The following is a 22,800-nucleotide window of genomic DNA, read 5'->3' as shown; positions in this document are numbered from 1 at the left end:
TATATATATATGTATATGTATATGTATATGTATATGTATATGTATATGTAAGAGTGGTATGGAGGGTGCAGCAAATGAGATTTTTTTCTCCTCTTTTTAAGCACTGCTGACAGTCAGAGAGAGAGAGAGAGAGAGAGAGAGAGAGGCCTGCTCCATCTGGGTAGCATTATTCAGATTCCTCAGTGTTGGATATTTGATGATGCTGGCACAGGGAGAGCGAGTGGGGCGTGGAGACGGAGTGAGAGAAAAGATGTGGAGAGAGAGGTCATACATGTGGAGAGCGAACCAGAGGAGGGTGCTGTTCGGACACCCCCCCATCCCAGCACATATGTAAAATAAACGCCATTTAATTCGTTGCGTTGTGATTGTTGCCAAGGAAACCAAACAGACGGGGAATATGGCACCTCAGAGGAATACAGCCGCAGAGTAATATTTCTGGGATGGTGTAAGATATTTCGTCAACAGTGGAAGGCAGCCACAAGAGCCAGGCAGTCTTGCTGGTGAAACACTTCCATAACTCACATCCCATGTGAATCTGTCTCAGCTTGTGGGAGAAAAGGGAGGGAGCCAGCTGAACAGGGAGGAGAGGAAAGAAACAAAGTACGCACTGAGATCTCATCATGTGATATCTGTTTTTTAGCCATTTTCAATTGCTGCACGCTGATTACATGTTTGTAGTTTGGGGATCTGAGCAAAGTTTTCCAAGCCCTCTCTGTTTTTCTGTCTCTCTTTTTTTCCCTTCTTTAGCCGGCAGCATACTTTCCCTTGACTTTTTTTTTTCGTCTTTCAGTGTGACGTGTGAGAGGAGTTCCTGCTCTTGTTTCGGGCAGTATAGTTTAGAGGGAAGGAGAAGGACTCGTGCAGAGGCGTTCATCTGCTTTGACCTGCCTCGGCCAAGATGAATTGATGGTGTAAACAAGAGGAGCTGTTAGTGTTTTGGTGTGAGTACGTGTGTGCTTTGTCCTCACAGGGGAGTTGGGCGAGAGGGAGGAAAGACGTGGGGATAGAGACGAAGGCTGAGAGAAAGTGACTGAGGAGGGAGCAGATAAGTTGTCTTGATTGTGCTGGCCGTGGTCAAAGGTGGATAAGAAGGTGCAGTGGAGAAGTCAGTCTGACCCAGGAGGAGGAGCACTACCCTAAAGGGGAGACCACCACTTCTTCCTTCTTCCAGCAACTACGCGACAGGATGAGGTATCAAGGCAGGGTAAGATCTGTGCCATGATGCTCTTTGTTGCATTTCATGCTTGACTGAATGTGTTTTTACTATGTTTGTGCATCGTCTGTACTCAACACAGCGAAGCAGGAGATCAACTCATTCACTCCTTCACCCATGGAGACAGTGTAGAGGGGGAAAGCAAAACAGAACAATGAGTCACTTGGAGAATTCTCTTTCCTGCCTATGAGTCAGTGTGTATTTTGGTTTTTGTATAAAGCTTTAACTGAAGCAGCCCAAAGAGGATAAATTTGGTAATTTTCCACCATATCCATTACTGGTTCATGAGTGGTAGGGAGCACACTGTGGTACCAGAGCAGCTCGCCGCTGGACAGAGTGGTGGGGCATGCCTTATAAGGAAGACAATCTGTATGTAGTCGGCCCAGCAGAGCTTAGTCACGACGGCCTAGAGCCAAGTCCCACTGTTAACCTCCTCTCTGGTTGTCACTGCAGCTGCACCTATGAACCTGCAGAATGCACCGAAGCTCTCTGCTGCTCAGAGACAAATCCCACGTTAACCACTTGAACATTGCTGGGATTTTGTCAACAGGATGATGCCGTCACTCGAACAAGCAGGCCTTAGGTCAGTTCTCTGACAACAAAGCTGCAGGGATTACACCGCATTCTGGTTAAATCCCCATCCCAGACCTAGAGTTCTTGACGTATCTCAGTCAGTGTCTTCATTAAAACGGTTTCCACATCCTTTGAGATCACCTCTAACCCCAGCGCTGGTAGTGTTTATGTGCTTTGGAATCAAAGGAGTGTTTTGGATGAAGCTTAAAATGAAAAAAATGAAAATGAAAGAAAATGAAAGTTAAAAAGCAAAACTCAAGACTGCAGAGAGTCGTTTCAGGCGTGATGAAGGTAGACACTGCACAGGTACTGTCAGCACAGCAGCTACATCCTGGATGGGCTAAAAATATCTCATCTCTGAGGAGGATGGAATGAAAGCTTCGGGCCACATGAGTCTGTTCAAGTTCATAACCAGGTCGTGCTGACCAATGTCATCCTCCAAGGAGGGTTGATGTGTATGCTGAACACAAGGAGCTAAGACACTGTGTGTGATAAGCTGCAGCTATATGCAGGATAGTCATTCATTACATCCCCTACACTAAAATCAATATGAGGATCATATTACATTTGCATTGCTCATTATTATTCTGCACATGGATTCATGACTTCATGTGGACCGGGTATGCAGAAAAAAAATTAAGTGGCATCCAGTGAATGCCTGTCCTAAATCTGACCCTCACATTCCTTACGCGTATCCTTTGGAAAATCTGACTGGGAACAATAATGACTATCTGTAGGAAGCCCACCTGCAAGTGGAAGGACAATACTCCAAGGTGAAGCAGAGAGGAGGGGCTGCACTGGAAGTGTCCGGTGACTTTCCTTTTCTCTCACATCTTGGCTGTCGTCCACTGTTGTCCTCTTGTTTTTTAAGGATTTTCCTGCATCAAGTGTTCAGAGATAATGACCTTTAAACAGCATTAGCCAGCCAAATGAGACCCTTGAGAGGCTATTGCGTTCAAGAAAAACAGAAGTCCTGTGGAAGTCTAGCCCCTTTGTTCCACTCTCTGCGTGGTTTTTATGAATGCGAATCGGGAGGGCTTCTCTCATAAATGAGCCTTTGACACTGAAGGCAGAGGTGGTGCTGTTGGTTTAGCTGGTGTATAGCTCTTTATCTGGATACCTATCACCAGTAAGTACTGACTAAGGACATTTCTGTCTCTTTACATTGGTGCATGTCTGTGCATGTTGTGTGTGTGTGTGATTTCTCACCTTAGGACATACCTGAGACTTTCACTGATAATTCTTCGCTGTCTGCACCATGCTGTTGACATATACACACTTTCTCCTAACAGCACTGATTAAACCCCGTCTGGTGATATAGAAATGTGTGTACTGTATATACACCATGATGCTCAATCCCTCTCTCACACAATAGAGAAGTCTGTCCTGTTTATTTATCATTCGGATTCCTTAAATGTCTTCATTGTTTAATCCTGGCATGGCTTGTGGAACTGTTCTTACTGTGCTGTTTTAGTTGTTATGGTCAAGTACTCTTGAGCCATTTGCCCTTGATATTTTGAAAGCATCCTTGAATTTTGCATGTGTGTCTCCATAAAAGCATTCGATTACGTAAAATGCCGTTTTGCAATTACTGTAATCTTGAGCCCCAGAGGTTAATTAATTTAAAACTGGGTGAATGTGTCATGGATCAGATGAAGAGGGAAAGGACCTTTGGTGCCCCCTGCTGGTCAATACTCTGAAATTACACCTACCCGATGATACCAGGTTGATAAAGTCCCCTTTTGTCTCTCTTTCTGTAGGAAGTGGATATTGAAGGAAGAGTGCGGCTGGTGATGGAGAGTGCCCTTACTGCTCGGGACAGGTGCGGGGTGCAGGACTTTGTCTTGCTGGAAAACTACAACAGCGAGGCGGCCTTCATAGAGAACCTGAGGCGGCGCTTCAGAGAAAACCTCATCTATGTAATTGTGCCAGTTTTCCTCACATGTTGCACAACAATTCAGTTAGTCTGTTGAGTTATAACATGAACTCTGTGTCTGTTCCCCAAATGTTTTGGCTTAGACATACATTGGCTCAGTGTTGGTGTCGGTGAACCCTTACAAAGAGCTGGAGATTTACTCCAAGCAGCAGATGGAGCGTTACAGAGGGGTCAGCTTCTACGAGATATCGCCGCACATGTGAGTCACTAAGGGTCCTTGGACATTTTTCATTGGTGCTTTAGTCTGAAAAAAAAGCAGACAACTGTGAAAAGTGTGGGAGTTGAAAAAGATATTCAGTTATTAAACACAAATAAGTCCTCTCATTCATTTGTTTTATAGATTTGTCCATTTATAGGGAAATGTAATTTAGCACTGTTCTTTTAATTGGATAATAAGAAGCATGCAAACAGCTCACTTAAACGTTTCAACAAATCAATAATAATAGTTCCAATAGTTTCTATTAACTTCATTTGAGAAGTACACTGGTGTTTGTGTTATTTTACTCCACCACCGACATGTTTCAATCATTTGGTGCTATTGTGTTCTCCCTCAGCTACGCCCTGTCTGACAACACTTACCGGGCCATGCGGACAGAGAGAAAGGACCAGTGTATTCTCATATCAGGTGAGAGTGGAGCAGGTAAAACAGAGGCCTCCAAGAAGATCCTCCTCTACTATGCGGTCACATGCCCCACCAACGATCGCATGGCTGCCCTCGGTGACCGTCTCCTGCAGTCTAACCCTGTTCTGGAGGTATGTCACCTTTGGCCTCTCAAGCCGAACAGCAAGTGTGCACATTACATAACATTATCTGATTTAAATGCTTTGCCTCCATTGTATGATTTTATTACTGCATTGTTGTGAATTTAATTCCTGCCCTCGAACTAATTGTCTTCTTTCGTCTGTACAGGCATTTGGAAACGCCAAAACACTTAGGAATGACAACTCCAGCCGCTTTGGGAAATACATGGATATCCAGTTTGACTTTAAGGTAAACTCTGCTTACACCACGCACACATTTGGAATTTAAAAACATACAAACAAACCTTTAATAGCTCTAGTGTGCGCTCTTGTGTTTCTGTCTAACACCTCTAAGGGGGCACCAGTGGGTGGACACATCCTAAACTACCTGCTGGAGAAATCACGTGTAGTGCACCAGAACCACGGTGAGAGGAACTTCCACATCTTCTACCAGCTCCTGGATGGTGGGGACGATGACCTGCTCAACACGCTGGGCCTGGAACGAAACCCCCAGAACTACCGCTACCTGGTCAAGGTATTTTCGGTGCAGTCTCGTGAAGGATTTTTTAATTACTGAATGCTATTAGTTGTAATTTTCCACTTGTGTCATTCAGGGCAACTGTCCCAGAGTGAGCTCCATTAATGACAAGAATAATTGGAAAGTTGTGATGAAGGCCCTGACTGTCATTGGCTTCACCAAGGAAGAAGTGCAGGTCAGTTCCAGTCACAGTGTTGTATGATAGTTCACCATAAACAACACTGCTGTTTTGTTCTCTGATTCACTACATTACCTCATTAAAGTGAGGTAAATGTTTAGACTGTGGACTCATTAGCATGGTTCCACAAATAGGAATGGGTTCTTTTTCTACTGTCCAAACATTGCACGCCTTGTTATTGCAGAAAATATTTTCCAAAGAAGTCGGTTCATCTGTGAGTTGTTGTTTTCTGTGTCTGACCTCAGAATTTGCTGAATATCATCGCCAGCGTTCTCCACCTGGGGAACGCCCAGTTTGGGGAAGGGGAGGAAGGAGAAACATGTATCACCACTGAGACCCAGATATCACACCTTGCTATGGTCAGAACAGTCTCACTAGCTTCACTGAATGTTCAAATGTGCACAAACACTCCCATTTCAGTGTTGCTGAGAACATATGTGTTGTTGTTTTGCAGCTGCTGGGTGTTGACGGCCCAGCCCTCAGTGAGGCGCTCACTCACAAGAAACTTACAGCCAAAGGAGAGGAGGTGACTATCTGTTTTGTATTTAATTTTTTTCATCCTCGCCCCTTGAGGTTGAAGTTTTGTGATTTATGATTTTGTTTTGTTTTTATGTGTGTTGTGTTTGTGCACTACAGATGATCAGCCCGCTAAATTTTGAGCAGGCAGTGTCTGCCCGTGATGCATTAGCCAAGGCTGTGTACAGTCGTACCTTCACCTGGCTGGTGGAGAAGATCAACCAGTCACTGGCTCTGAAGGTGCAGCAGCAGATCTCTGTGACACACCACCGCCATGATGTTGTGGAGATGCCACTAACTGGATGATGTGTACTTTGTGTTAAACAGGATGAAATCTACCACAGCAGCAAAGGCTCCTCAGTCATAGGGCTTCTAGATATCTATGGCTTTGAGGTCCTGCAGCGCAACAGGTATGTGTCATATTCCAGGAGGCGATGAATAAAGGCAACTGGACTCATAGAATTTCTTGAAGAAGTTTCGTCAACTCATCTGAGTAGCTTCCTCAAGTCTGAGAGACTAGTGGGAAGTTAATAGGAAAACTCAGTGGGTAAAACCCATCTGAAAGCTGCCCATCAGAAACTGGTTCCACTATATTACTGAGTGAGTAAACCCATCATAAACGCTGGGTAAGTACCCAGCGTTTATGATGGGTTAACTCACTCAGTTTTCTTATTTAAACCTCAACTTCCCTCTAGTCTCTCAGAACTGAAGAAGCTACTCATATGAGTTGCGAAACTTCTTCCAGAAATTCTCAGAGTCCAGTTGCCTTTATTCAACGACTTTTGGATTACCATGACCTATAGCTGAGAACCTTCACAGATATATATGTTATATTCGTTCATTCTCACGTTAATCAGCTCCACGGCACAGTCCATTAGCCAAAGTATTTCCCACTAATAATCTCTACTACCTCTAAAATGAACTATAACCTCATCCAAGTGACTTCATTATCAATTTTCTACAATATCCTCCACATTTTCCCACAGTTTCGAGCAGTTCTGCATCAACTACTGCAACGAGAAGCTCCAGCAGCTGTTTATTGAGCTCACCCTCAGATCTGAGCAAGACGAGTACGAGACGGAGGGAATTGCGGTGAGTTTGTGTGTTGCCTGGGAAGCACGATCGACAACTGTTTGATATACAGTATATTCCTTGACAAAATGCTGTCATCCTGTAAACCTAGTGGGAGACAGTGCAATACTTTGACAACAAGATCATTTGCGACCTGATAGAGGAGAAGCACAAAGGCATCATCTCCACCCTGGTGTGTACAGCAACCACTCACTCACTGGGCATGTTTGAATTTCAGTTTGGGGTACGTTAAGTTGAACACTGTGATTGTGTGTCAGAATGAGGAGTGTCTGAGGCCTGGAGAAACTTGCGATGACTCCTTTTTGGAGAAACTAGAGGACACACTTGGCAGCCATCCACATTTTGTCACGTAAGCATCATCTCATAATAAACACTGGTTTTGGCCCCGTCGTGTCAGATCATCTCTATGTACTGTACATGTCATTCAGGCACAAGCTGGCCAATGGAAAAACTCGCAGGGCAATGAGTAGAGAGGAGTTCAGGCTGCTGCATTATGCTGGAGAGGTCAACTACAATGTCAGTGGTAAGCTGTAATTTAGTTTCAGGCCAATCAACTGATCATTTCTATTCACGCATTTGCGCATTTGAGGGAAGCAACACAATGACTCACAATGTGATTCCTCAATGACAAAAGGCATTGTTTATGTTTTCATTCAGGTTTCCTAGACAAGAACAATGATTTGCTGAACAGGAACCTGAAAGAGGTGAGACTAATGTCAATGGACAAGGTAGCTCCTCACCGCGACCTTTAAAAAAAACCACTGTGTGCCTTGCTCGACTGATGAAAAGGAGCGGGGACGTGTTGTGTTGACATGTGGTTGTGTGGTTTGGTCTCTATTCAGGTCATATGCCAGTCAGACAACCAAATCATGAGTCACTGCTTCCGCAGAGAGGAAGTAATAGATCAGAAACGGCCAGAGATGGTGAGAGGTGATTCTGGCCTTTGCTCTCTGCATCTTTCATCCTTTTCCTTCTCCTTCAGATATTCATTTTTAGGTGTGTTTTTAAATCTAAAGGATCGTTTTAAGAAAGAATCTTATGATTGTATCAATTCTCTTCTCTTTCCTTCTCTTCTCTTTCAAATCTCTGCACGGACACATGCACATCTAGGGAGTATGTCTCATAGTTTTATGTTCTTTGATTCGTCCTGTAGGCTGCCACTCAGTTTAAAAACAGCCTGATGAAACTGATGGAGATTCTCATGTCTAAAGAGCCATCCTACGTGCGCTGTATAAAACCGAATGATGCCAAGCAGCCAGGTACAGAGATTGAGGAAGTGGTTTTTTTTACATTTATGGGCAGTGTAAAGATGAATTGCAAGAATTCATTCTTCGTGTTTATTCTTTCAAGTGAGGATACTAGCAGTAGGCATCCTAAAGTTTTAGGTGGATTTTAAGTGTTGGCTCACCCTTTGCATACATCTATTGTATAATTAATGTAACTGTATTGAATGTGGTTTGAATGATTTGCCATAATTGTACCTGTCCTGCAGGAAGGTTTGATGAAGTTCTGGTCAGACACCAGGTGAAGTACCTGGGCCTGATGGAAAACCTGAGGGTCAGGAGAGCTGGTTTTGCGTATCGCCGTCGCTTTGAAGCATTTCTGCAGAGGTGACTTGTCTCTGAGTGACTCACATCTGCTGTTCATTCCATTTATGTGCATCCTTATACTTATACACAAGCCCTCTTAGGTACAAACCCCTGTGCCCTGAGACGTGGCCCAACTGGCATGGTAGACTGGTAGATGGTGTCTCGACACTGGTCAACCACCTGGGCTACAAAGCAGAAGAGTACAAACTGGGCAGGTAATTTGCTGAGTTAAAATGCAGCTTTTCAAGGCCGTTACAGTTAGACGTTCAGGGTCCAGTCTGACTAAATGTGTGTGTGAATAATTGATACTTCAGTGTGCTTTGTTTCCATCAAATGAGCAGAGTATCACACTTTTTTCTTATCTGCTTTCTGCAGATCAAAAATCTTCATCCGGTTCCCAAAAACACTCTTCACCACTGAGGATGCTCTGGAAGCCAAAAAGCCTGACATAGGTAAGGAAAAAATATAGAGTGGAAGATGATAGAAATCCCAACTGGAAATGAAATGAAAGACTCCAATATTAACCTTTGTGAAGTACATTTGTAATGTGTGATGAGAGATGGTGATTTAGCCTTTTTAAAAGGTTTTAATTAAACATCTTCTCACTGCAGTTGTCAGTCATTATAGGTTATACAGTATATTGTTAGCCTAACAGCGTAATTGCCTAAGTCATTACAAATTCAATAAAAAATACCACTGCGCTTGCTAAAACTTGTGTTTTTTTCTTGTTTTCCAAAATCTGACAATATGACAATTATGGCAATTATGCTGTTAGGCTAACGATACAATTTAGTAGAAAGTCAACATTAGTGGAAGCTGAGATAATCATTTTGCGGGACATTTCCCACTAGAACTTGTTGCCTTTTTCAGTGGAAAAACATTGATCCAATTCTGCTCTCTTTTCTTCGTTGTGTTCCAGCGTTGACCCTGCAGACGTCGTGGAGAGGCTACAGAGAGAGATCCAAGTACCACCGCATCAGACACGCAGGTCAGAGCACCTCCCACTGGTGACACTGGTCTTCCCTTAAAGAACACTCTATAAAACTCTCTACAACAGAAATCCATAAAGCTTTTTTTTGTGCAATTGAATCTGCTAATACTTGTCATGTATGCTGATGTTTAATGTACATGTGCAAAAACTGCCTTATTTCACGTTTCCATTTCTAGTTGGGTTTAAGCAGACTTTGTATCTCTCTAAACTATGCCATTCTAACTTTGGGACACAGTTTTAAAGTTGTTCTGGTGTTAAAAGATGCATGTGTGTGTGTGTGTGTGTGCTTATAGTGATAGTGATCCAGTCTGAGTGGCGAGGGATGAAGGCCCGCAGGAGAGCTAAGAGGCGTCGTCAGGCTGCTGAATTAATACGCAGGTGCTCCACTGACACTTTGCTATGGTCTGTTTCTGCATCTGACTTTGCCAGTGCCTCCTGCATGTGTAATACATTTCCTCCCTGGTTTCATCCCTTTTTTTTCAGGCTCATAAAAGGCTTCATCTACCGCCACGAGCAGTACTGCCCTGAAAATGAGTATTTCCTGGATCACGTGCGCCAGTCCTTCCTCAAGAACCTGCGTAAAAACCTGCCCAAGAGCGTTTTGGACAAAAGCTGGCCGACACCTCCTCCCTCCCTTGTTGAGGTACAAACGCATTGAGAGTGGTCCCACTGACTGACACACAATACCAAACAACTTCAGTGATGAATAATTAGAATTATTAATGAATGTTCTGCTCCTTAAAGGCCTCCGAATACCTGCGAAGGCTACATATGAGGAACATGGTCAGCAAGTACTGCAGGAGGGTCCAGCCTGAATGGAAGAAACAGGTGCATTATCTGAAGAAGAAACGGCTGCCTTAGATTTTCTTTTAAAGATGAATAAACCTGCTCATTTTTCATCTTGCTTGATTTTGCTAGATGACACAGAAGGTTGTGGCCAGTGAGATCTTCAAGGACCAAAAAGATTGCTACCCTCAGAGTGTTGGAAGGCTGTTTCTGGACTCCAGGCTTGGTACACGTTCATACATGCACTCATTAGTCCCGTACTTTGAGGACACTGACACAATGGCAAACATACGATACTCACGGTGGCTTTCTTTTGCTTGCTTTATACAGAACGTGAGCAAATCAGTCTTAAAGTCATCCAGACTCTCGGCAGCGAGAAAGTACAGGTGGGATTGAGCTGGGATTTGTTTCCTTATCACACATGAAGCTGATACATGCTGCCCTGTGGTAACGTGGCTCCATCTCCTCCTCAGTACGGTGTTGCTGTCACAAAGTACGACAGAAGAGGATTCAAGCCTCGACCTCGCCAGCTACTGCTCACCAACGCCTTTGCCGTGCTGGTGGACCGGACCAAGATCAAGCAGAGGATCGACTACGCAGCTCTGAGAGGTGAAAGTCAGCCCTGATGTTTAGTGACATCCTTTAGCTCATTATCACATATTTATTTTTAGGCTTTCTTTCTTTGGATGGTTTATTTGAAGAGTGAGAAGGTTAGCAGGTTAGCTGCTGAGTCTAAATTAGCCCTTGGTGTGAATGTGAGGTGTAGCATTTGTTTGATATAATGAAGTGAATCTGTGAAGTGTAACTGGGCATCATTATATTTGAAGTTAATGGTTGCTTACACTAAATGAAAGCAATTAAACAAAATCAAAAACGTTATGTTAGTTGTGCTATATATTCAAGTAGATATTCAAGTATTATTGATTAAATATTACTTAAACTGAACATTTTAGCTGTAATTCACCATGTTACATTAACTTTACTTGGCTGTTTTTTCTTTTCTTTTTTTTTTTAGATTAGACAGTGTTAGGGGTGGTAGGATATGGAAGAGGGAGGGTTTATTTCAGTTGTTACTATTTGACCTTCATCAGTCATACCTGAATTGTTGGATCTTTTCTGCCCACTCTGGCATCTATCCATGGCAACCAGCTGGTGTCTGTATCTAAAGCTGCACCAGTGACAGAAAAAATGACAGAACCTTCTTTTCTTTTCCTAGCGAGGACAAATATTCATAAAGAAACCAGATAAGGAGATGGAGGTGGTTTAGATGTCAGTAAAGACAGGCAGAATGGTTGTTATATTGTTGTAGACATTAAACCTAAACTGAAGCATCATGAGTTATCTCACTGTGACTGCGTTTTTTAGTTTGGTGAGTTCAAGTTTTCTCTTAATACAGGTATCTCTGTGAGCTCTCTCAGTGATGGGATGTTTGTCCTGCACATGCCCTGCGAGGATAACAAACAGAAGGTACAGTGAGACACAACAGTCCATGTTTATAAGTGCGCAGCTGTGCAGCCCCTCTAAATCCAGCTGTGTCTCCCTCAGACTGACGCGGTGCTGCAGTGCAGCCATGTGATCGAGGTGGTGACCAAGCTAGCCGTGATGGCCGGCAAGACCGACTACGTGAACATCAGCCCGGGCAGGTGAGCTTTCATCTGAGCGCTTCTCTGCAGCGGTCGTCGTGCCAACCCATGCTCATTCTCCTCTCTGTTTTTTTTTTTTGCACTGGCCGTGTCTCGCAGCATTCGCTTTGCTGTGGCTCGAGGCAAAGAGGGAATAATTGATTTCGTCAGGGGTTCAGAGCTGAAGGTGGCCAAAGGCAAACGAGGACATCTGCTAGTGGTGAGTCAGCGGCTGTTCTGATATCATGTGGGGAGCCTGCGGGGAGGGAGGAAGGGAGGGATGTTTTGGTATCAAACACATTGGGGCCAGCTGACTGTGTTCAATGTGATTTCACTCCTCAGACTGCCCCTCGGATCAACGCCACATGAAGAAAAACAAACCCGCGATAAACAGAAACCCTTTTTTTAACTCCTAACTGGAGGATTTCCACTCAGAAGTTTTCAATGCTACATGTTAGTGTGCGGCCGTCCGGATGACACCACAGCATACAAAGCATACTGATTCATATACTGTACATCATCGTTATAACAAGAATGTCTTCAATGTTGCAGCAGCTATTGCTAACCAAGGATTTTTTTTTTAAAAGATAGAAAATTGTGAACATGAAGTCGTCACTGTTGCACATGCTTTCTTTTCTTTATTGTTTGACACACACAACAATATTTATCTATCAAGTATAAAATGTCCTCTGTAAAACACTGTATATCTAAAACAAACCACTTTAAAATAAATAGCATGTTAATAAATATGTCAATAAATAGCAAATACATCTCTGGAAAGTCCAGTAGTTTGAGGGCGTGGGGGAATAACAGGGTGTTGGGAAGCTCTGCTCTGGCAGCTTATTTCTAACTTACAGTTAGAGTCAAAACAGAAACCTCAGGAAATACCCAAGAAAGCCCTTAACTATTCAGTATAACATTATGTTTATAAAAAAAAAAAAAGCAGACCGAACTAAGAGCAACGTGTAAAGTATTGACAACACCACTAAAGCACTGATAAAAGTTATCACAACTCTAATTCCAATTTTCTTTTAGATGCCGAGTCGTCATTTTTGAGCTCGGGCATGTGTTGTCATTCGTCAGTGATGAGTCATGAGTGTGTTTTTGAAGCCATTAAGAGGAAATCTCGTGCCAGCTTAATGAGGAAAAGATCCAGGTCCCTCAGAATGACGTAGCCCTCCACTCGGCTGTCCCATGTGGTTTTGGAGCCTCCCTCGTGGCTCGAGGGCGAAAAAGACACTGGTTTGTGCGATCTCCCTGCGAAACTCATCTGAACAGGAAAGCAAAAAAAAAAAAAAATGTTATGAGACCAGATGTGGTGTCACTTCCTCCACAGACTGCGTGGGCTGAAGGAGAGAAAATGTGGGTGGATTTCAGTAAGGCATCTGTGTGTACCTGACTGCTGACATGTCTCATCAGGTCCCTTAAGTCCAGCTGAATGTCCCTAATACTCTGAGATAAAGTGGTCTGTGCCACCATCTGCTCCTTCTCCCCCTCCAGCTGTTTCCTCTTCCCCTCTAGCATGTTCCAGTAGGTTTGCATGTCCTTCAACGCGGCCTGCAGTCTATCCCAGTCCTGAACAGACAACCAAGACGCGACCGCAAGATTACATTAACAAAATGTTGCACAACTGCCCGCTATACTAGAAATTCTAAAAGGGGATTTCTGCTCAAAATTTCAAAGTCATATGTTCTGCAAGAGCAGATATTCTGACAGTTTCGCCAGATTTCCTCTCTCACCTCTCCCCATAATAGAAAAAGATCAAAACAGTTGAAAAAAATTCTCAGAAAAATTTGACAACGTGATTCGGAAAATAACAACCAGGGAGTGATTTCCTGAGAAATTATTTTAAAAACACAGGTTGGGTACTGACCGTCAGATTCAACCAGCTGTAGAAGTCTGTAGAAAGCAAAGGCATGTCCTTTAACTGCCGGCTTCTGTCCTCAAACGACTCACTCCCCAACTGCTCTTGCTTCTGTTAAAAGACAGACATCCACGAAAGGTTAACAGGGAACAAACAAACTTCCAAACTGGAAGAATAACAAGCATTTGGGGAATAGAGATGCCGGAGAGGAACACTCAGTACTCACATATTTCCTCAACAGCTGTTGCACGCGGGTTTTTGTAGATCTCGTGTGACGAAAGGCATGATTGTATTTATTTCTCTGGAGAACCGAGGATGCAGCCGACGACTCCACACAGTTTAGCATGCAACAAGGGAGGATGAGAGCCCACCACCAAATAGCCATCTGAAACAGAGACAGGAGCGGAGTTATAACAAGTTAACAAATAAAAAACATTGCTCACAAATCATTCTCTTATTCTCTCTTAGGCTGTTATATGTTGGTACATGTAATCAGTGGCATCAAAGAGAGCAAAAACTGCAGATGATGGGGGAAAATAGCTGAGCCACAGTATCACCAGTGTTCCAGTCAGCTACAGTGATACTCTTTAAAGAAACTGTCACTTTCCTCAATTTAAACCCTAAAAGGAAGCTCAGTAATATTTCTGAAAGAAATTCCACACTGCATATTTCATGCCCCCTACAGTACTTCACCTTTCTGTTATGTAATTCAGTGATAATCTAGTTCTTCGGTTGTTCTCAATTCCTCTTAATGGTTTCACAGTAGAAGGTAAATTCTTCTTCCTTATTTTGCTCCCGCACCAATCCTAGTCTCCTGAATCCCAGTTTCCGCATCTCATCTGACCTGTCACAAGTGCTGGCATTATAACGTTTTACGGTTCTCATTTCCGTCAGGTTCCCTGTCTCTGTCAAGATTCACCAGTAGAAAGAAGACGCAAGCCTTTCTTTGTATTTTAGTCATTTTGTCGAATCATGTCTTGTTGGAATAATACAGGGTTCTAGCTGAGTCAACGTGTATCTCATTCATTGAAGAGTGACAGAGTTCACCAACGTTCGCTCTAATCATAGCTACACAGATCAACAGGTGTTACTGTCACTGCACTGACATTAAAAAAGTAGACATTAACAGGCACACAGAAACTTAAAGTTTCGACACTTAGTGTATCAAGAAAGGAGGTGTGTTCCCTTCTACATTGTATAGCTTTTATACACAGACATACAAGCCACTACATATTTACACATACAAATACTAAAAGAAATCCAATGCCTAAAGTATTGATAATTTTAAGAAGGGCCTTACCTTGGAGGAGCACTGAACGCCACTCTAAGCAAGTCAAAATACCTTCATGCTTCAGTGAGGCTCACATACAGTATATATACGTATTAGATCAGTTTGTTTCACTTTCAGACAGATCTGGAGTTTTCTCATTTTTTTCCCTGTCTCTTTCTTGTGGTAATCAGCATGATTCAGCACGAGGAAGTTGTTCAAGGAGAAACCTAGTTTCCTCAAGCTCATCTCTCGTCAGTCATCTTTATTTGAATGGGATAAAAAACTTTCTGCCAACGCTGAACGGGCAGAACTTTTACAAGACACACACACACACAGATATTGAAAGAAAACAACAAACAAAACGTAAAATCTTCATCAGTGCAAATTGGTTTAACTTTATTTATACATGTTAACATGACCACTTTAAGTTTCGTTTATTTAGTAAAAGTGGGCAGCTCTTACAATGACTAACACCTGAAACTTCTTGACTTTTCGTCCTAAGGGAATATTTGAAGAGTCTCTTGATGAGCAATAACTGCGACAGTTTCAATGAATTTCGGCTCAACAACACAAGGAAACATGCAAAATAAGGCCCTACCGTCGAGACTTTCATCACTGGAAATGTTGGGTGCTTTATCACAGTCACAAAAGAATCACCCCAGAGTATCTTTTCATTTACATTTGTACTTTTTCTAGCATTTAGGCAGCAAGCTTTCCATTGTAATGCCATTTATTGTGCCTCCAAGATCTTGTATTGATGAATCTGACCACTGCTCAAAGCCTTCTCCAGCACATCCCAAAGATTCTCAATGGGGTTAAGGTCTGGACTCTGTGGTGGCCAATCCATGTGTTAAGATGATGTCTCGTGTCTCATTTATAATATTTTAATTATATAATGTTACTGAACCTAGACCTGAGCAACTGCAGCAACCTCAGATCATATCACTGCCCCCACAGACTGGTACTAGGTATGATGGGACTTCATTTCCCTTTTTTTCTCACTCTGATGCCCCATCAATCTGGGACAGAGTAAATCTGGACTCATCAGACCACATGACCTTCTTCCATTGCTCCAGAGTCCAAGCTTTATGCTCCACAGCAAAATGAAGCCTTTTTTACAGGTTAGCCTCACTGGTTAGTGGTTTTCTTAAGGCTCCACGGCTGTTCAGTCCCAGTCCCTTGAGATTCCTCCACATTGTACGTGTGGAAATGCTATTAAACGTAGCTCTGAGTTCTACTGTTTTTCTTTGATTCGATTTCACCAAACTTTTAACTGATCACCGATCACCGTCAATCAGGATTTTTTCCTCCTCAAAGACGATGGTTCCCCACTATCCTCACTTTTTTTTGTTTGTTTGTTTCTTTTTTGTTTTGTTTTTTATATTGCATATATATTTAAATGACTAGTGACTCATGACTAGTGGACAGATTAGACCTGAGGAAGCCGCTTGGACAAGTGGTGGGACGTCTTCAGGAAAACATTTTCCTTTGTTTTAGTTTTGTTTCATCACAGGTTATGAGATTATGAAATAAGGTCCCGCTCCTCAAATAAGTGTTTTTACAGTTACAATCACTATGTTATTATTTACAGTACATTTCATCTTCCACTTGGTTTTCATTAGCATCTCATGGCTGAGCCTTTGAAGGACAAATCTGCCAAGTTCTTTCCATCTGAGATAAAAAGAGGAAAGAAAAGTACATAGTTTTAGTTTTTCCTAATGGCTAATGGAAAGGCTTTCTTTTACAGAAAATAGCTAAAAGGGGTTGATTATTTTTTGGAGGTGAATTCCCAGACAGAGACAAATCCAGTGCAGTGTGGGAAGTCACCAAAACCTTGGTGGTGTTCTGGCATCACATCGAAATTCGTACAAAAGATTGTGTCGACTATAAGACGGCTATAATTTATTGATCCACAGTGTGTTGTTTATCAAAAAGATAGTGTATGAAAATACGTACAACACCTATTCTTATATTATGTATTTTCCTATATCATGTATTTTGGAGTCGATGTGCAGTATTGATGCACTTCAATTTACAGCAGATGAGTTAGTTTTATATTAACTCATCTGTTGTCTCTTTAACTGCAGCAGCTGGTAGATACTGTCCTGTGCATTATAAAAGTGAACCTTTTTTCAACATTTATGATGTTCGGATTGTTCTTACATTTCTTCAGTCTGCGCTGAAAGTTGAATAGAGCAGCTTGTTTAGCACCACAAGAAATGACGGATACATCATTTCGGTTCACGTTTTGAAAGTAAATGTTTGTTTTAAAATGCGTTGCAGACACTGCACAGATTAAAACCTTATCAGACAGGTGTTTACAATGTTTAAAAGATCTTCTTTGAGAAATTTCCTCTGACAAAAGTCCTGTGTGGTATGTTTCAAAGTGTATGCTGAAAAACTCTCAATAAAATCCTTGAAAACTTCTCATTGTTCGAAACACTGCTAAATAGAGGTTTAAACCTACCTCTTTGCGGTGTGTCAGTTTCACTTTTGATTTTCTGGTTACTTGATAGCAGTAAAATGTAGACAGTTTCTATGAACTGAACAGAACTGTACAGCTGAGGCCACAGATTATTTTACTGTAAATGGGTGGTGTTCTGGAAATGTTTATGAGGGTTCAAAGTTTACATACAAGGACAAACAGTATGCAAGAAAACGAATCATTTCAGTTTCTGATTAACAGATTTACAGTTTACTACTCGTGGTTGCAAACCTACTGTAACCGAGAATTTATATATATATGTATGTGTGTGTGTGTGTGTGTGTGTGTGTGTGTGTGTGTGTGTGTGTGTGTGTGCGTGTGTATATATATATATATACATACATATATGGTTTGGGAGCACAGTTACTGTGATGTCTCCCCGCAAGAATGTTTAGATTTGAGTCCAGCTTGGGCCTTTCTGTGTGGAGTTTGCATGTTCTCCCTGCGTCTGCGTGGGTTTTCTCTGGGTACTCCTGTTTCCTCTCACCTGACCGTAGGCGTGAGTGTGAGAGCGAATGGTTGTTAGTCTTAGTGTTAGTTGCTATAGACTGGCAACCTATCCAGGGTGTACCCCGCCTCTCGCCTGATGACAGTGGTGTCCCACAAGGTTTAGCATTAGGCCTTCTGCTAGTTACTTTATACATGACAAATACTTAACTAATCAAAAAAAGCAAAACTACCAAATATGCTGTTTGTTTTACCACAAACCAGCCCATCTCAGGATACATTCTGCTTTTGACAATGTTTTCCTTTCATTTAATGCACCACATACACTGGTGCAAAGGTTAGGGTCACTTAAAAGCGGTGTGCATCAGCATTTCATTCATCAAGTCTTGTCTGCACGTACCTTACCAAATGCACCCGTCATGGTTGCGCATGATGGTTGACCTGTTCACTACAGCTTTGTCTATCTCTGTGTTGATATTGTTTCATTGTTGTTATTTTCGGGCTTATCTTGCATTAAAAACATCTCACCTCAGCGAGACTTCCTGAATAATAATAATAAAAAAAAACTACTACCTAATTATGTTTTGACTAACAATATGATACTGCAGAATGCAAAATCATAGTGACATAATTCAAAATACACAGAAGTAAAACAATAATTATACAGTATGATACATTATCTAACAATAAAATGGCCAGGGGGGTGAGTTACAGTTCAACATGCTGACTTCCTCTCTGAAAGAGAAAATGTACCTTCATGATGTGGTCATCAGAAGGCGAAGGGGCACATACGGAGAAGGGCTTCCCTCATTTCCACAATCTCCTCCCCCTGGATTCCCTTCATACTGTAACATTAAATTTCCCTTGTGATGCAGTTTACTCTCAGTCTATTTTCAGTCTCACTCTTTGTGGTTACAGGGGTTCTCTTTTGCTTTTGGTATGCATTTCCTTCCTATTTTTAGATTTTGCACCAACACTGGTACACAGTTCAGCTTATCGTAAATGAAGTAGTGTATATTTCAATCATGTGTTTAGTGCTAAATGTGAGTCATTTGAGTACAGGGCTACATAGCAATTTGAAAGAACAATAGCTGCTAACATATAACAAGCACAATAAGAATTTCAGCAAGATTTCAGTGCTAAATCTCAATATTACTTAATGGCATTTCATTAAACATATAAATTGACAAAACTGCTTTCGGAGTTAGCTTAAAAAAGTAGAGTGTGGGGAAAATGGATAAACCTGTGAATGTAAAAAATACTGTAAAATAATATTCTGTGGCAAACACATTACAAAACCATTTAAATAATGGTGTTCATGTAAAGGATTTACAGTATTTTTAATATGCAGATTGATGTTATGTTTGCACGAAGCTTACGTTAAGTTAAATGGCACACTCTGAAAGACTCTGGAAACCATATTTTTGATTTTTATTTATTTATAAAAGTTGCATAATGCAGCCTTTCATATTCCAATATTGAATTTCTCATCATTATGGAGACCTAACACTATTAACCTAGCCTGGGTGTTTTCTTGAGAGCACTGACACAACAGGGTCATTCCAATGGCCAAAAGACAGCTGCACAAAGAGTAGTTGGGACAACAACACATTTCTGACCCAGCTGATGCAGGCGATCTGGTACAAACTCCCCAGGCTTTCTATTTAACTTGGATCATTTGTATGTTTGGAGTGTTTTGGGGACAACAGTCTAATTTAATCCTGACCAAGACTGTTCAGTCTCTAGTACATTTTCGAAGTGGGGATTTTATGTGTTAGGCCTCTTGGTTTCTGTACAAATCTCTACAGTTATTGTTTCTTTTCTCTGTCCATTTCATTTTTCATGCTGGCCATGCGTCAAATGAAACACGTTTTTCCAGAATACCCCTTCATACTGTCTAAATCGTTTAGATGCCCATAAATGTGTGTTGTTTCAGGAGATATGACAAGGATGACAAGTTTTCCCCCAGTGTATTTGCGGCAGGAGCTGAAGTATTAAAAACATCTAATGAAGTTATTTGAGAGATGGTAAAACCCTTATCCCATAGAAGTCAATGTTCATGAATATGATGAAGTATTTTTTCCAGATACAATTATAACGGTTGTCTGTTTGAAAATCTGAATCTGGCCTTAAGACCCTTCAGCATCAAACACTTGTAAAACAAAAATCTGGAGACTATGAGATTATCAGTTCTTCTGATATGTGCAGCTCATGAGCCCTATAATGGTAATAATTGTTCCTGTTGTCTATGGATATTAGTAAATTGAAGACTCTCTCTGTCTTTAACCATGTGGGTAATTTTAATGACTGAAAACATTTATTGAGTGTTAGAATCCACTCTTGAAATTATTTATTTATTCAGAAACTGACAATAAAAGTGAGGCAATCTTCATCGTGTCATTATAACCTTGTTTGTTATGCATTTCCTTCCTATGTGAGTCATTTGAGTACAGGGCTATGTAGTAACTTGAAAGAACAATAGCTGGTAACATATAACAAACACAATAAGAATTTCAGCAAGATTTCAGTTCTAAATCTCAACATTACTTAATGGCATTTCATTAAACATATTAATTGACAAAACTGCTTTTGAAAAAAATGGATAAACCCATGTAAAGGTTTCACAGTATTTTTAATATGCAGATTAATGTTATGTTTACACTCAGTTTACGTTAAGTTAAATGGCACACTCTGAAAGACTCTTGTCAGATACTTGATTAGATTACACTCTTGAAATAATTTTATTCAGAAACTGACAATAAATGTGATCCAATCTTTATCATGTCATTATAAACTTGTGAATTTATTATCACTTTTTATTATCACTTTCAACCATCTGCAGAGATCCATTGCTTCCCAGATACAAGAAGGAAGTATTTTTGGCTCAGATGAGAGTCCACTGTGATTGTGGAACAGAGTCAGTGGTAAACAAGAGGTTTCAGTTCCTGAGACACAGTCTCATCCCATCCTCACCCCAAAACGTAACTATAGGCCTCCATACACTACGTGATACTGCACTGTACTACATACTCTACTTAACCACATCAGCACTGTAAATGGGAAGATGTTATCATGATTGTACAATATCCTGTTTTATTGAGAAATGCCTCTAATCTGAGCTGTGATTGAAACCAAATGAGGACAGTTACACAATCATAAACCAAAAGACACTAGCAGAAAACATTGGGTCACCACCAGCTGAGGTAGGGGCTAACTATGTTTGGACAGCTTGGATTCGGGGATCTGGGGGTGTCACCATAATGGGTCCTTTTACAGAGGAATAGTTGTCTGTGCCAGACACTAGTCCTATAAAAGCGACTGTCAGTTCCGTGAAGGCTAGATGCGCTTATGGTTGTTGTCTTGCCATCTCTAACATCCTTTTTGTGACTCCCTCTGGACCAGGAAAATGTATGCCGCTGTTACGCTATTCGTTTTCATGTGCTTGACTGCCACCGCCCATGCAGATCACCATCAGCCTTGTCGTAAGATTTTGTAGTGATCCATTATTTTGATGTCTTACGTCTCTTTGTGTTTACAATCTCCTTTGCGTTTATAGAATATATATTTAACCGACCTGTTGTCTTTCAGATTCTCCCAACATGACAGGGTTCATGAGCGTGGTGAGTCTTTTCTTAAAATTTATTATTTCTCTGAACATTTCTTTTTTTCCCCCCTTTTTTGAAAACCAGCATTAACTCTCTCTCTCTCCCTGGATGTATGCCTTTGAATGAATCCAGGTGTCCTTTAAGGGGGACGTGAAAGCGTATGGTGCATTCACCTACGATTCAATGGGCAAGAAACTACGGTTCAGGTCAAACGAGAGCCATCCTTCAAACGGTTCGCTAGGTTTGGATCTGCTAATGTTTTTTGAAGAGGTAACTGATATCTTCCTTTAAGACAACAGTTGGAGCGCTTCCCTTCCCTGACAATGTACGATGAATGTATATCTTTGTCCAACAGGGGATACTGTATGAGATTGACAGCAAAAACCAGAGCTGTGAGAAAAAAACACTGCACTGCAACATGCACCCTCTGGATATTCCCGATGATGCCACATTTTTGTCTACACTTCACTCTGGGAGCTCATCCATTGAAGGGGAGGGATTAAAAGTCAGCGTCTGGACAGGATCACTGCCTGACAAAAAAGGTGGGACAGATGCTATAAAAATAATACACGCGCCACTTTGGTTACTCCGTTGTATAGTTGTGGTGACATAACTTGAACGTATTCCGTCCTCCTTTTCAGGCCATTACTCCATGTCCGTTACCATGAGATGTTTGCCTGTGGCCGCCCTTTACTTCACTGAGTCTGCATCCTTAATTATCAGGTTAGTGATATTTTTTTCCAGTGCTTTGAACAGACACAATTTTGATTTCCATGTGTTTGATAAACAATAAAGCATGGACAGTTTCTATGAACAAGCCCTTGAGGAATCTCCATGAATTTTTTGTACCGCTTTGTGTCACAGCAACATCGACGTGGAAGTCGAGATCAAGGATCCCGATCTCCTCGTGGTGCCTTCCTTTTGTCTGGGTCAGCCCCTGGAGGAGACACCTGAAGGGACAGTAAATAGCTTCCTCAGTGAGTTCATGTAGCTGAAGCCTCGCTGGCAGAAAATTCAACCCCTACACAAGCACGGCTCGCCAGAACTATAGACTTTTCTCTCCTTTCCATTCGTGACTTGAGTTTTTCCTGCGACACTACACTGCATCACATCTGTTTCCATCACGTCTTCCACTCCCCTGTGAAGATATGGCTTTGAATGGATCATCCTATATACGTACATTTTGATGTAAAAGTACAAGATATGATATACATGGATTCTAGATGTAGTCATAATTACTAACAGTTGGTGGCTTTTCAAGTTGGTACCGCTTACAAAACCTGTAAGATATGATTAATGGAACAATAAAATGTCAAAGCTGTCAAACGTGTAAAGTGTTTCATTTAGACCTGAG

General features: G+C 41.6%; 3 protein-coding genes across 4 annotated transcripts; 2 read left to right on the top strand and 1 right to left on the bottom strand.

Moving 5' to 3' along the window:
* The first annotated feature begins 389 nt into the window (after nucleotides 1–389).
* Nucleotides 390–12,555, top strand: myo1ca (myosin Ic, paralog a). 2 transcript variants are annotated; one of them, XM_047606194.1, is made up of 33 exons: nucleotides 390–600; nucleotides 791–1,204; nucleotides 3,547–3,705; nucleotides 3,806–3,921; nucleotides 4,277–4,475; nucleotides 4,633–4,713; nucleotides 4,819–4,998; nucleotides 5,078–5,176; nucleotides 5,425–5,538; nucleotides 5,634–5,705; nucleotides 5,816–5,935; nucleotides 6,023–6,105; nucleotides 6,682–6,787; nucleotides 6,879–6,959; nucleotides 7,045–7,136; nucleotides 7,216–7,310; nucleotides 7,445–7,491; nucleotides 7,630–7,710; nucleotides 7,941–8,046; nucleotides 8,280–8,397; nucleotides 8,478–8,591; nucleotides 8,752–8,828; nucleotides 9,296–9,364; nucleotides 9,661–9,745; nucleotides 9,851–10,010; nucleotides 10,112–10,195; nucleotides 10,286–10,379; nucleotides 10,484–10,539; nucleotides 10,627–10,762; nucleotides 11,550–11,620; nucleotides 11,699–11,796; nucleotides 11,896–11,995; nucleotides 12,118–12,555. In XM_047606194.1, the coding sequence occupies exons 2-33, from the start codon at nucleotides 1,187–1,189 to the stop codon at nucleotides 12,142–12,144; spliced, it is 3,138 nt and encodes a 1,045-aa protein (XP_047462150.1). In that variant the 5' UTR covers nucleotides 390–600; nucleotides 791–1,186; the 3' UTR covers nucleotides 12,145–12,555. The 2 variants fall into 2 exon arrangements, with proteins under 2 accessions (XP_047462150.1, XP_047462151.1); XM_047606195.1 differs by lacking the exons at nucleotides 390–600; nucleotides 791–1,204 and adding an exon at nucleotides 2,372–2,915.
* A 149-nt stretch (nucleotides 12,556–12,704) lies between these two features.
* On the bottom strand, nucleotides 12,705–17,329 carry LOC125020731 (interleukin-27 subunit alpha). Its single transcript, XM_047606196.1, has 5 exons — nucleotides 14,940–17,329; nucleotides 13,866–14,024; nucleotides 13,649–13,750; nucleotides 13,171–13,350; nucleotides 12,705–13,045 (listed from the first exon to the last, which is right to left on the bottom strand). The coding sequence occupies exons 2-5, from the start codon at nucleotides 14,022–14,024 to the stop codon at nucleotides 12,866–12,868; spliced, it is 621 nt and encodes a 206-aa protein (XP_047462152.1). The 5' UTR covers nucleotides 14,940–17,329; the 3' UTR covers nucleotides 12,705–12,865.
* Nucleotides 17,330–21,160: 3,831 nt separating this feature from the next.
* epd (ependymin) lies at nucleotides 21,161–22,767 on the top strand. Its single transcript, XM_047608021.1, has 6 exons — nucleotides 21,161–21,323; nucleotides 21,430–21,461; nucleotides 21,579–21,716; nucleotides 21,802–21,988; nucleotides 22,088–22,169; nucleotides 22,311–22,767. Exons 1-6 carry the CDS (start codon nucleotides 21,248–21,250, stop codon nucleotides 22,435–22,437), a joined length of 642 nt encoding a protein of 213 aa, XP_047463977.1. The 5' UTR covers nucleotides 21,161–21,247; the 3' UTR covers nucleotides 22,438–22,767.
* The last annotated feature ends 33 nt before the right edge of the window (nucleotides 22,768–22,800 follow it).

This window comes from Mugil cephalus, chromosome 15 (genome assembly GCF_022458985.1).
Source record: "Mugil cephalus isolate CIBA_MC_2020 chromosome 15, CIBA_Mcephalus_1.1, whole genome shotgun sequence".
Taxonomy (NCBI): Eukaryota; Metazoa; Chordata; class Actinopteri; order Mugiliformes; family Mugilidae; genus Mugil; species Mugil cephalus.
The sequence above is the reverse complement of the archived record's forward strand: the minus strand, read 5'-3'. Positions and strand labels throughout refer to the sequence as shown.

What these genes read in the sequence shown, in the direction of transcription:
- LOC125020731 (XM_047606196.1), bottom strand. Translation starts at nt 14,024, where the DNA reads ATGGCTATTTGGTGGTGGGCTCTCATCCTCCCTTGTTGCATGCTAAAC. An exon ending in AACAGCTGTTGAGGAAATAT is followed by an intron (nt 13,751 to 13,865) that starts GTGAGTACTGAG and finishes GTCTTTTAACAG; the next exon opens with AAGCAAGAGCAGTTGGGGAG. An exon ending in TGAGACATGTCAGCAGTCAG is followed by an intron (nt 13,046 to 13,170) that starts GTACACACAGAT and finishes TTTCCTGTTCAG; the next exon opens with ATGAGTTTCGCAGGGAGATC.
- myo1ca (XM_047606194.1), top strand. An exon ending in ACGAGACGGAGGGAATTGCG is followed by an intron (nt 6,788 to 6,878) that starts GTGAGTTTGTGT and finishes CTGTAAACCTAG; the next exon opens with TGGGAGACAGTGCAATACTT. An exon ending in ATCAGAAACGGCCAGAGATG is followed by an intron (nt 7,711 to 7,940) that starts GTGAGAGGTGAT and finishes TTCGTCCTGTAG; the next exon opens with GCTGCCACTCAGTTTAAAAA.
- epd (XM_047608021.1), top strand. Translation starts at nt 21,248, where the DNA reads ATGTATGCCGCTGTTACGCTATTCGTTTTCATGTGCTTGACTGCCACC. An exon ending in TGACAGGGTTCATGAGCGTG is followed by an intron (nt 21,462 to 21,578) that starts GTGAGTCTTTTC and finishes GAATGAATCCAG; the next exon opens with GTGTCCTTTAAGGGGGACGT. An exon ending in TGCTAATGTTTTTTGAAGAG is followed by an intron (nt 21,717 to 21,801) that starts GTAACTGATATC and finishes TTTGTCCAACAG; the next exon opens with GGGATACTGTATGAGATTGA.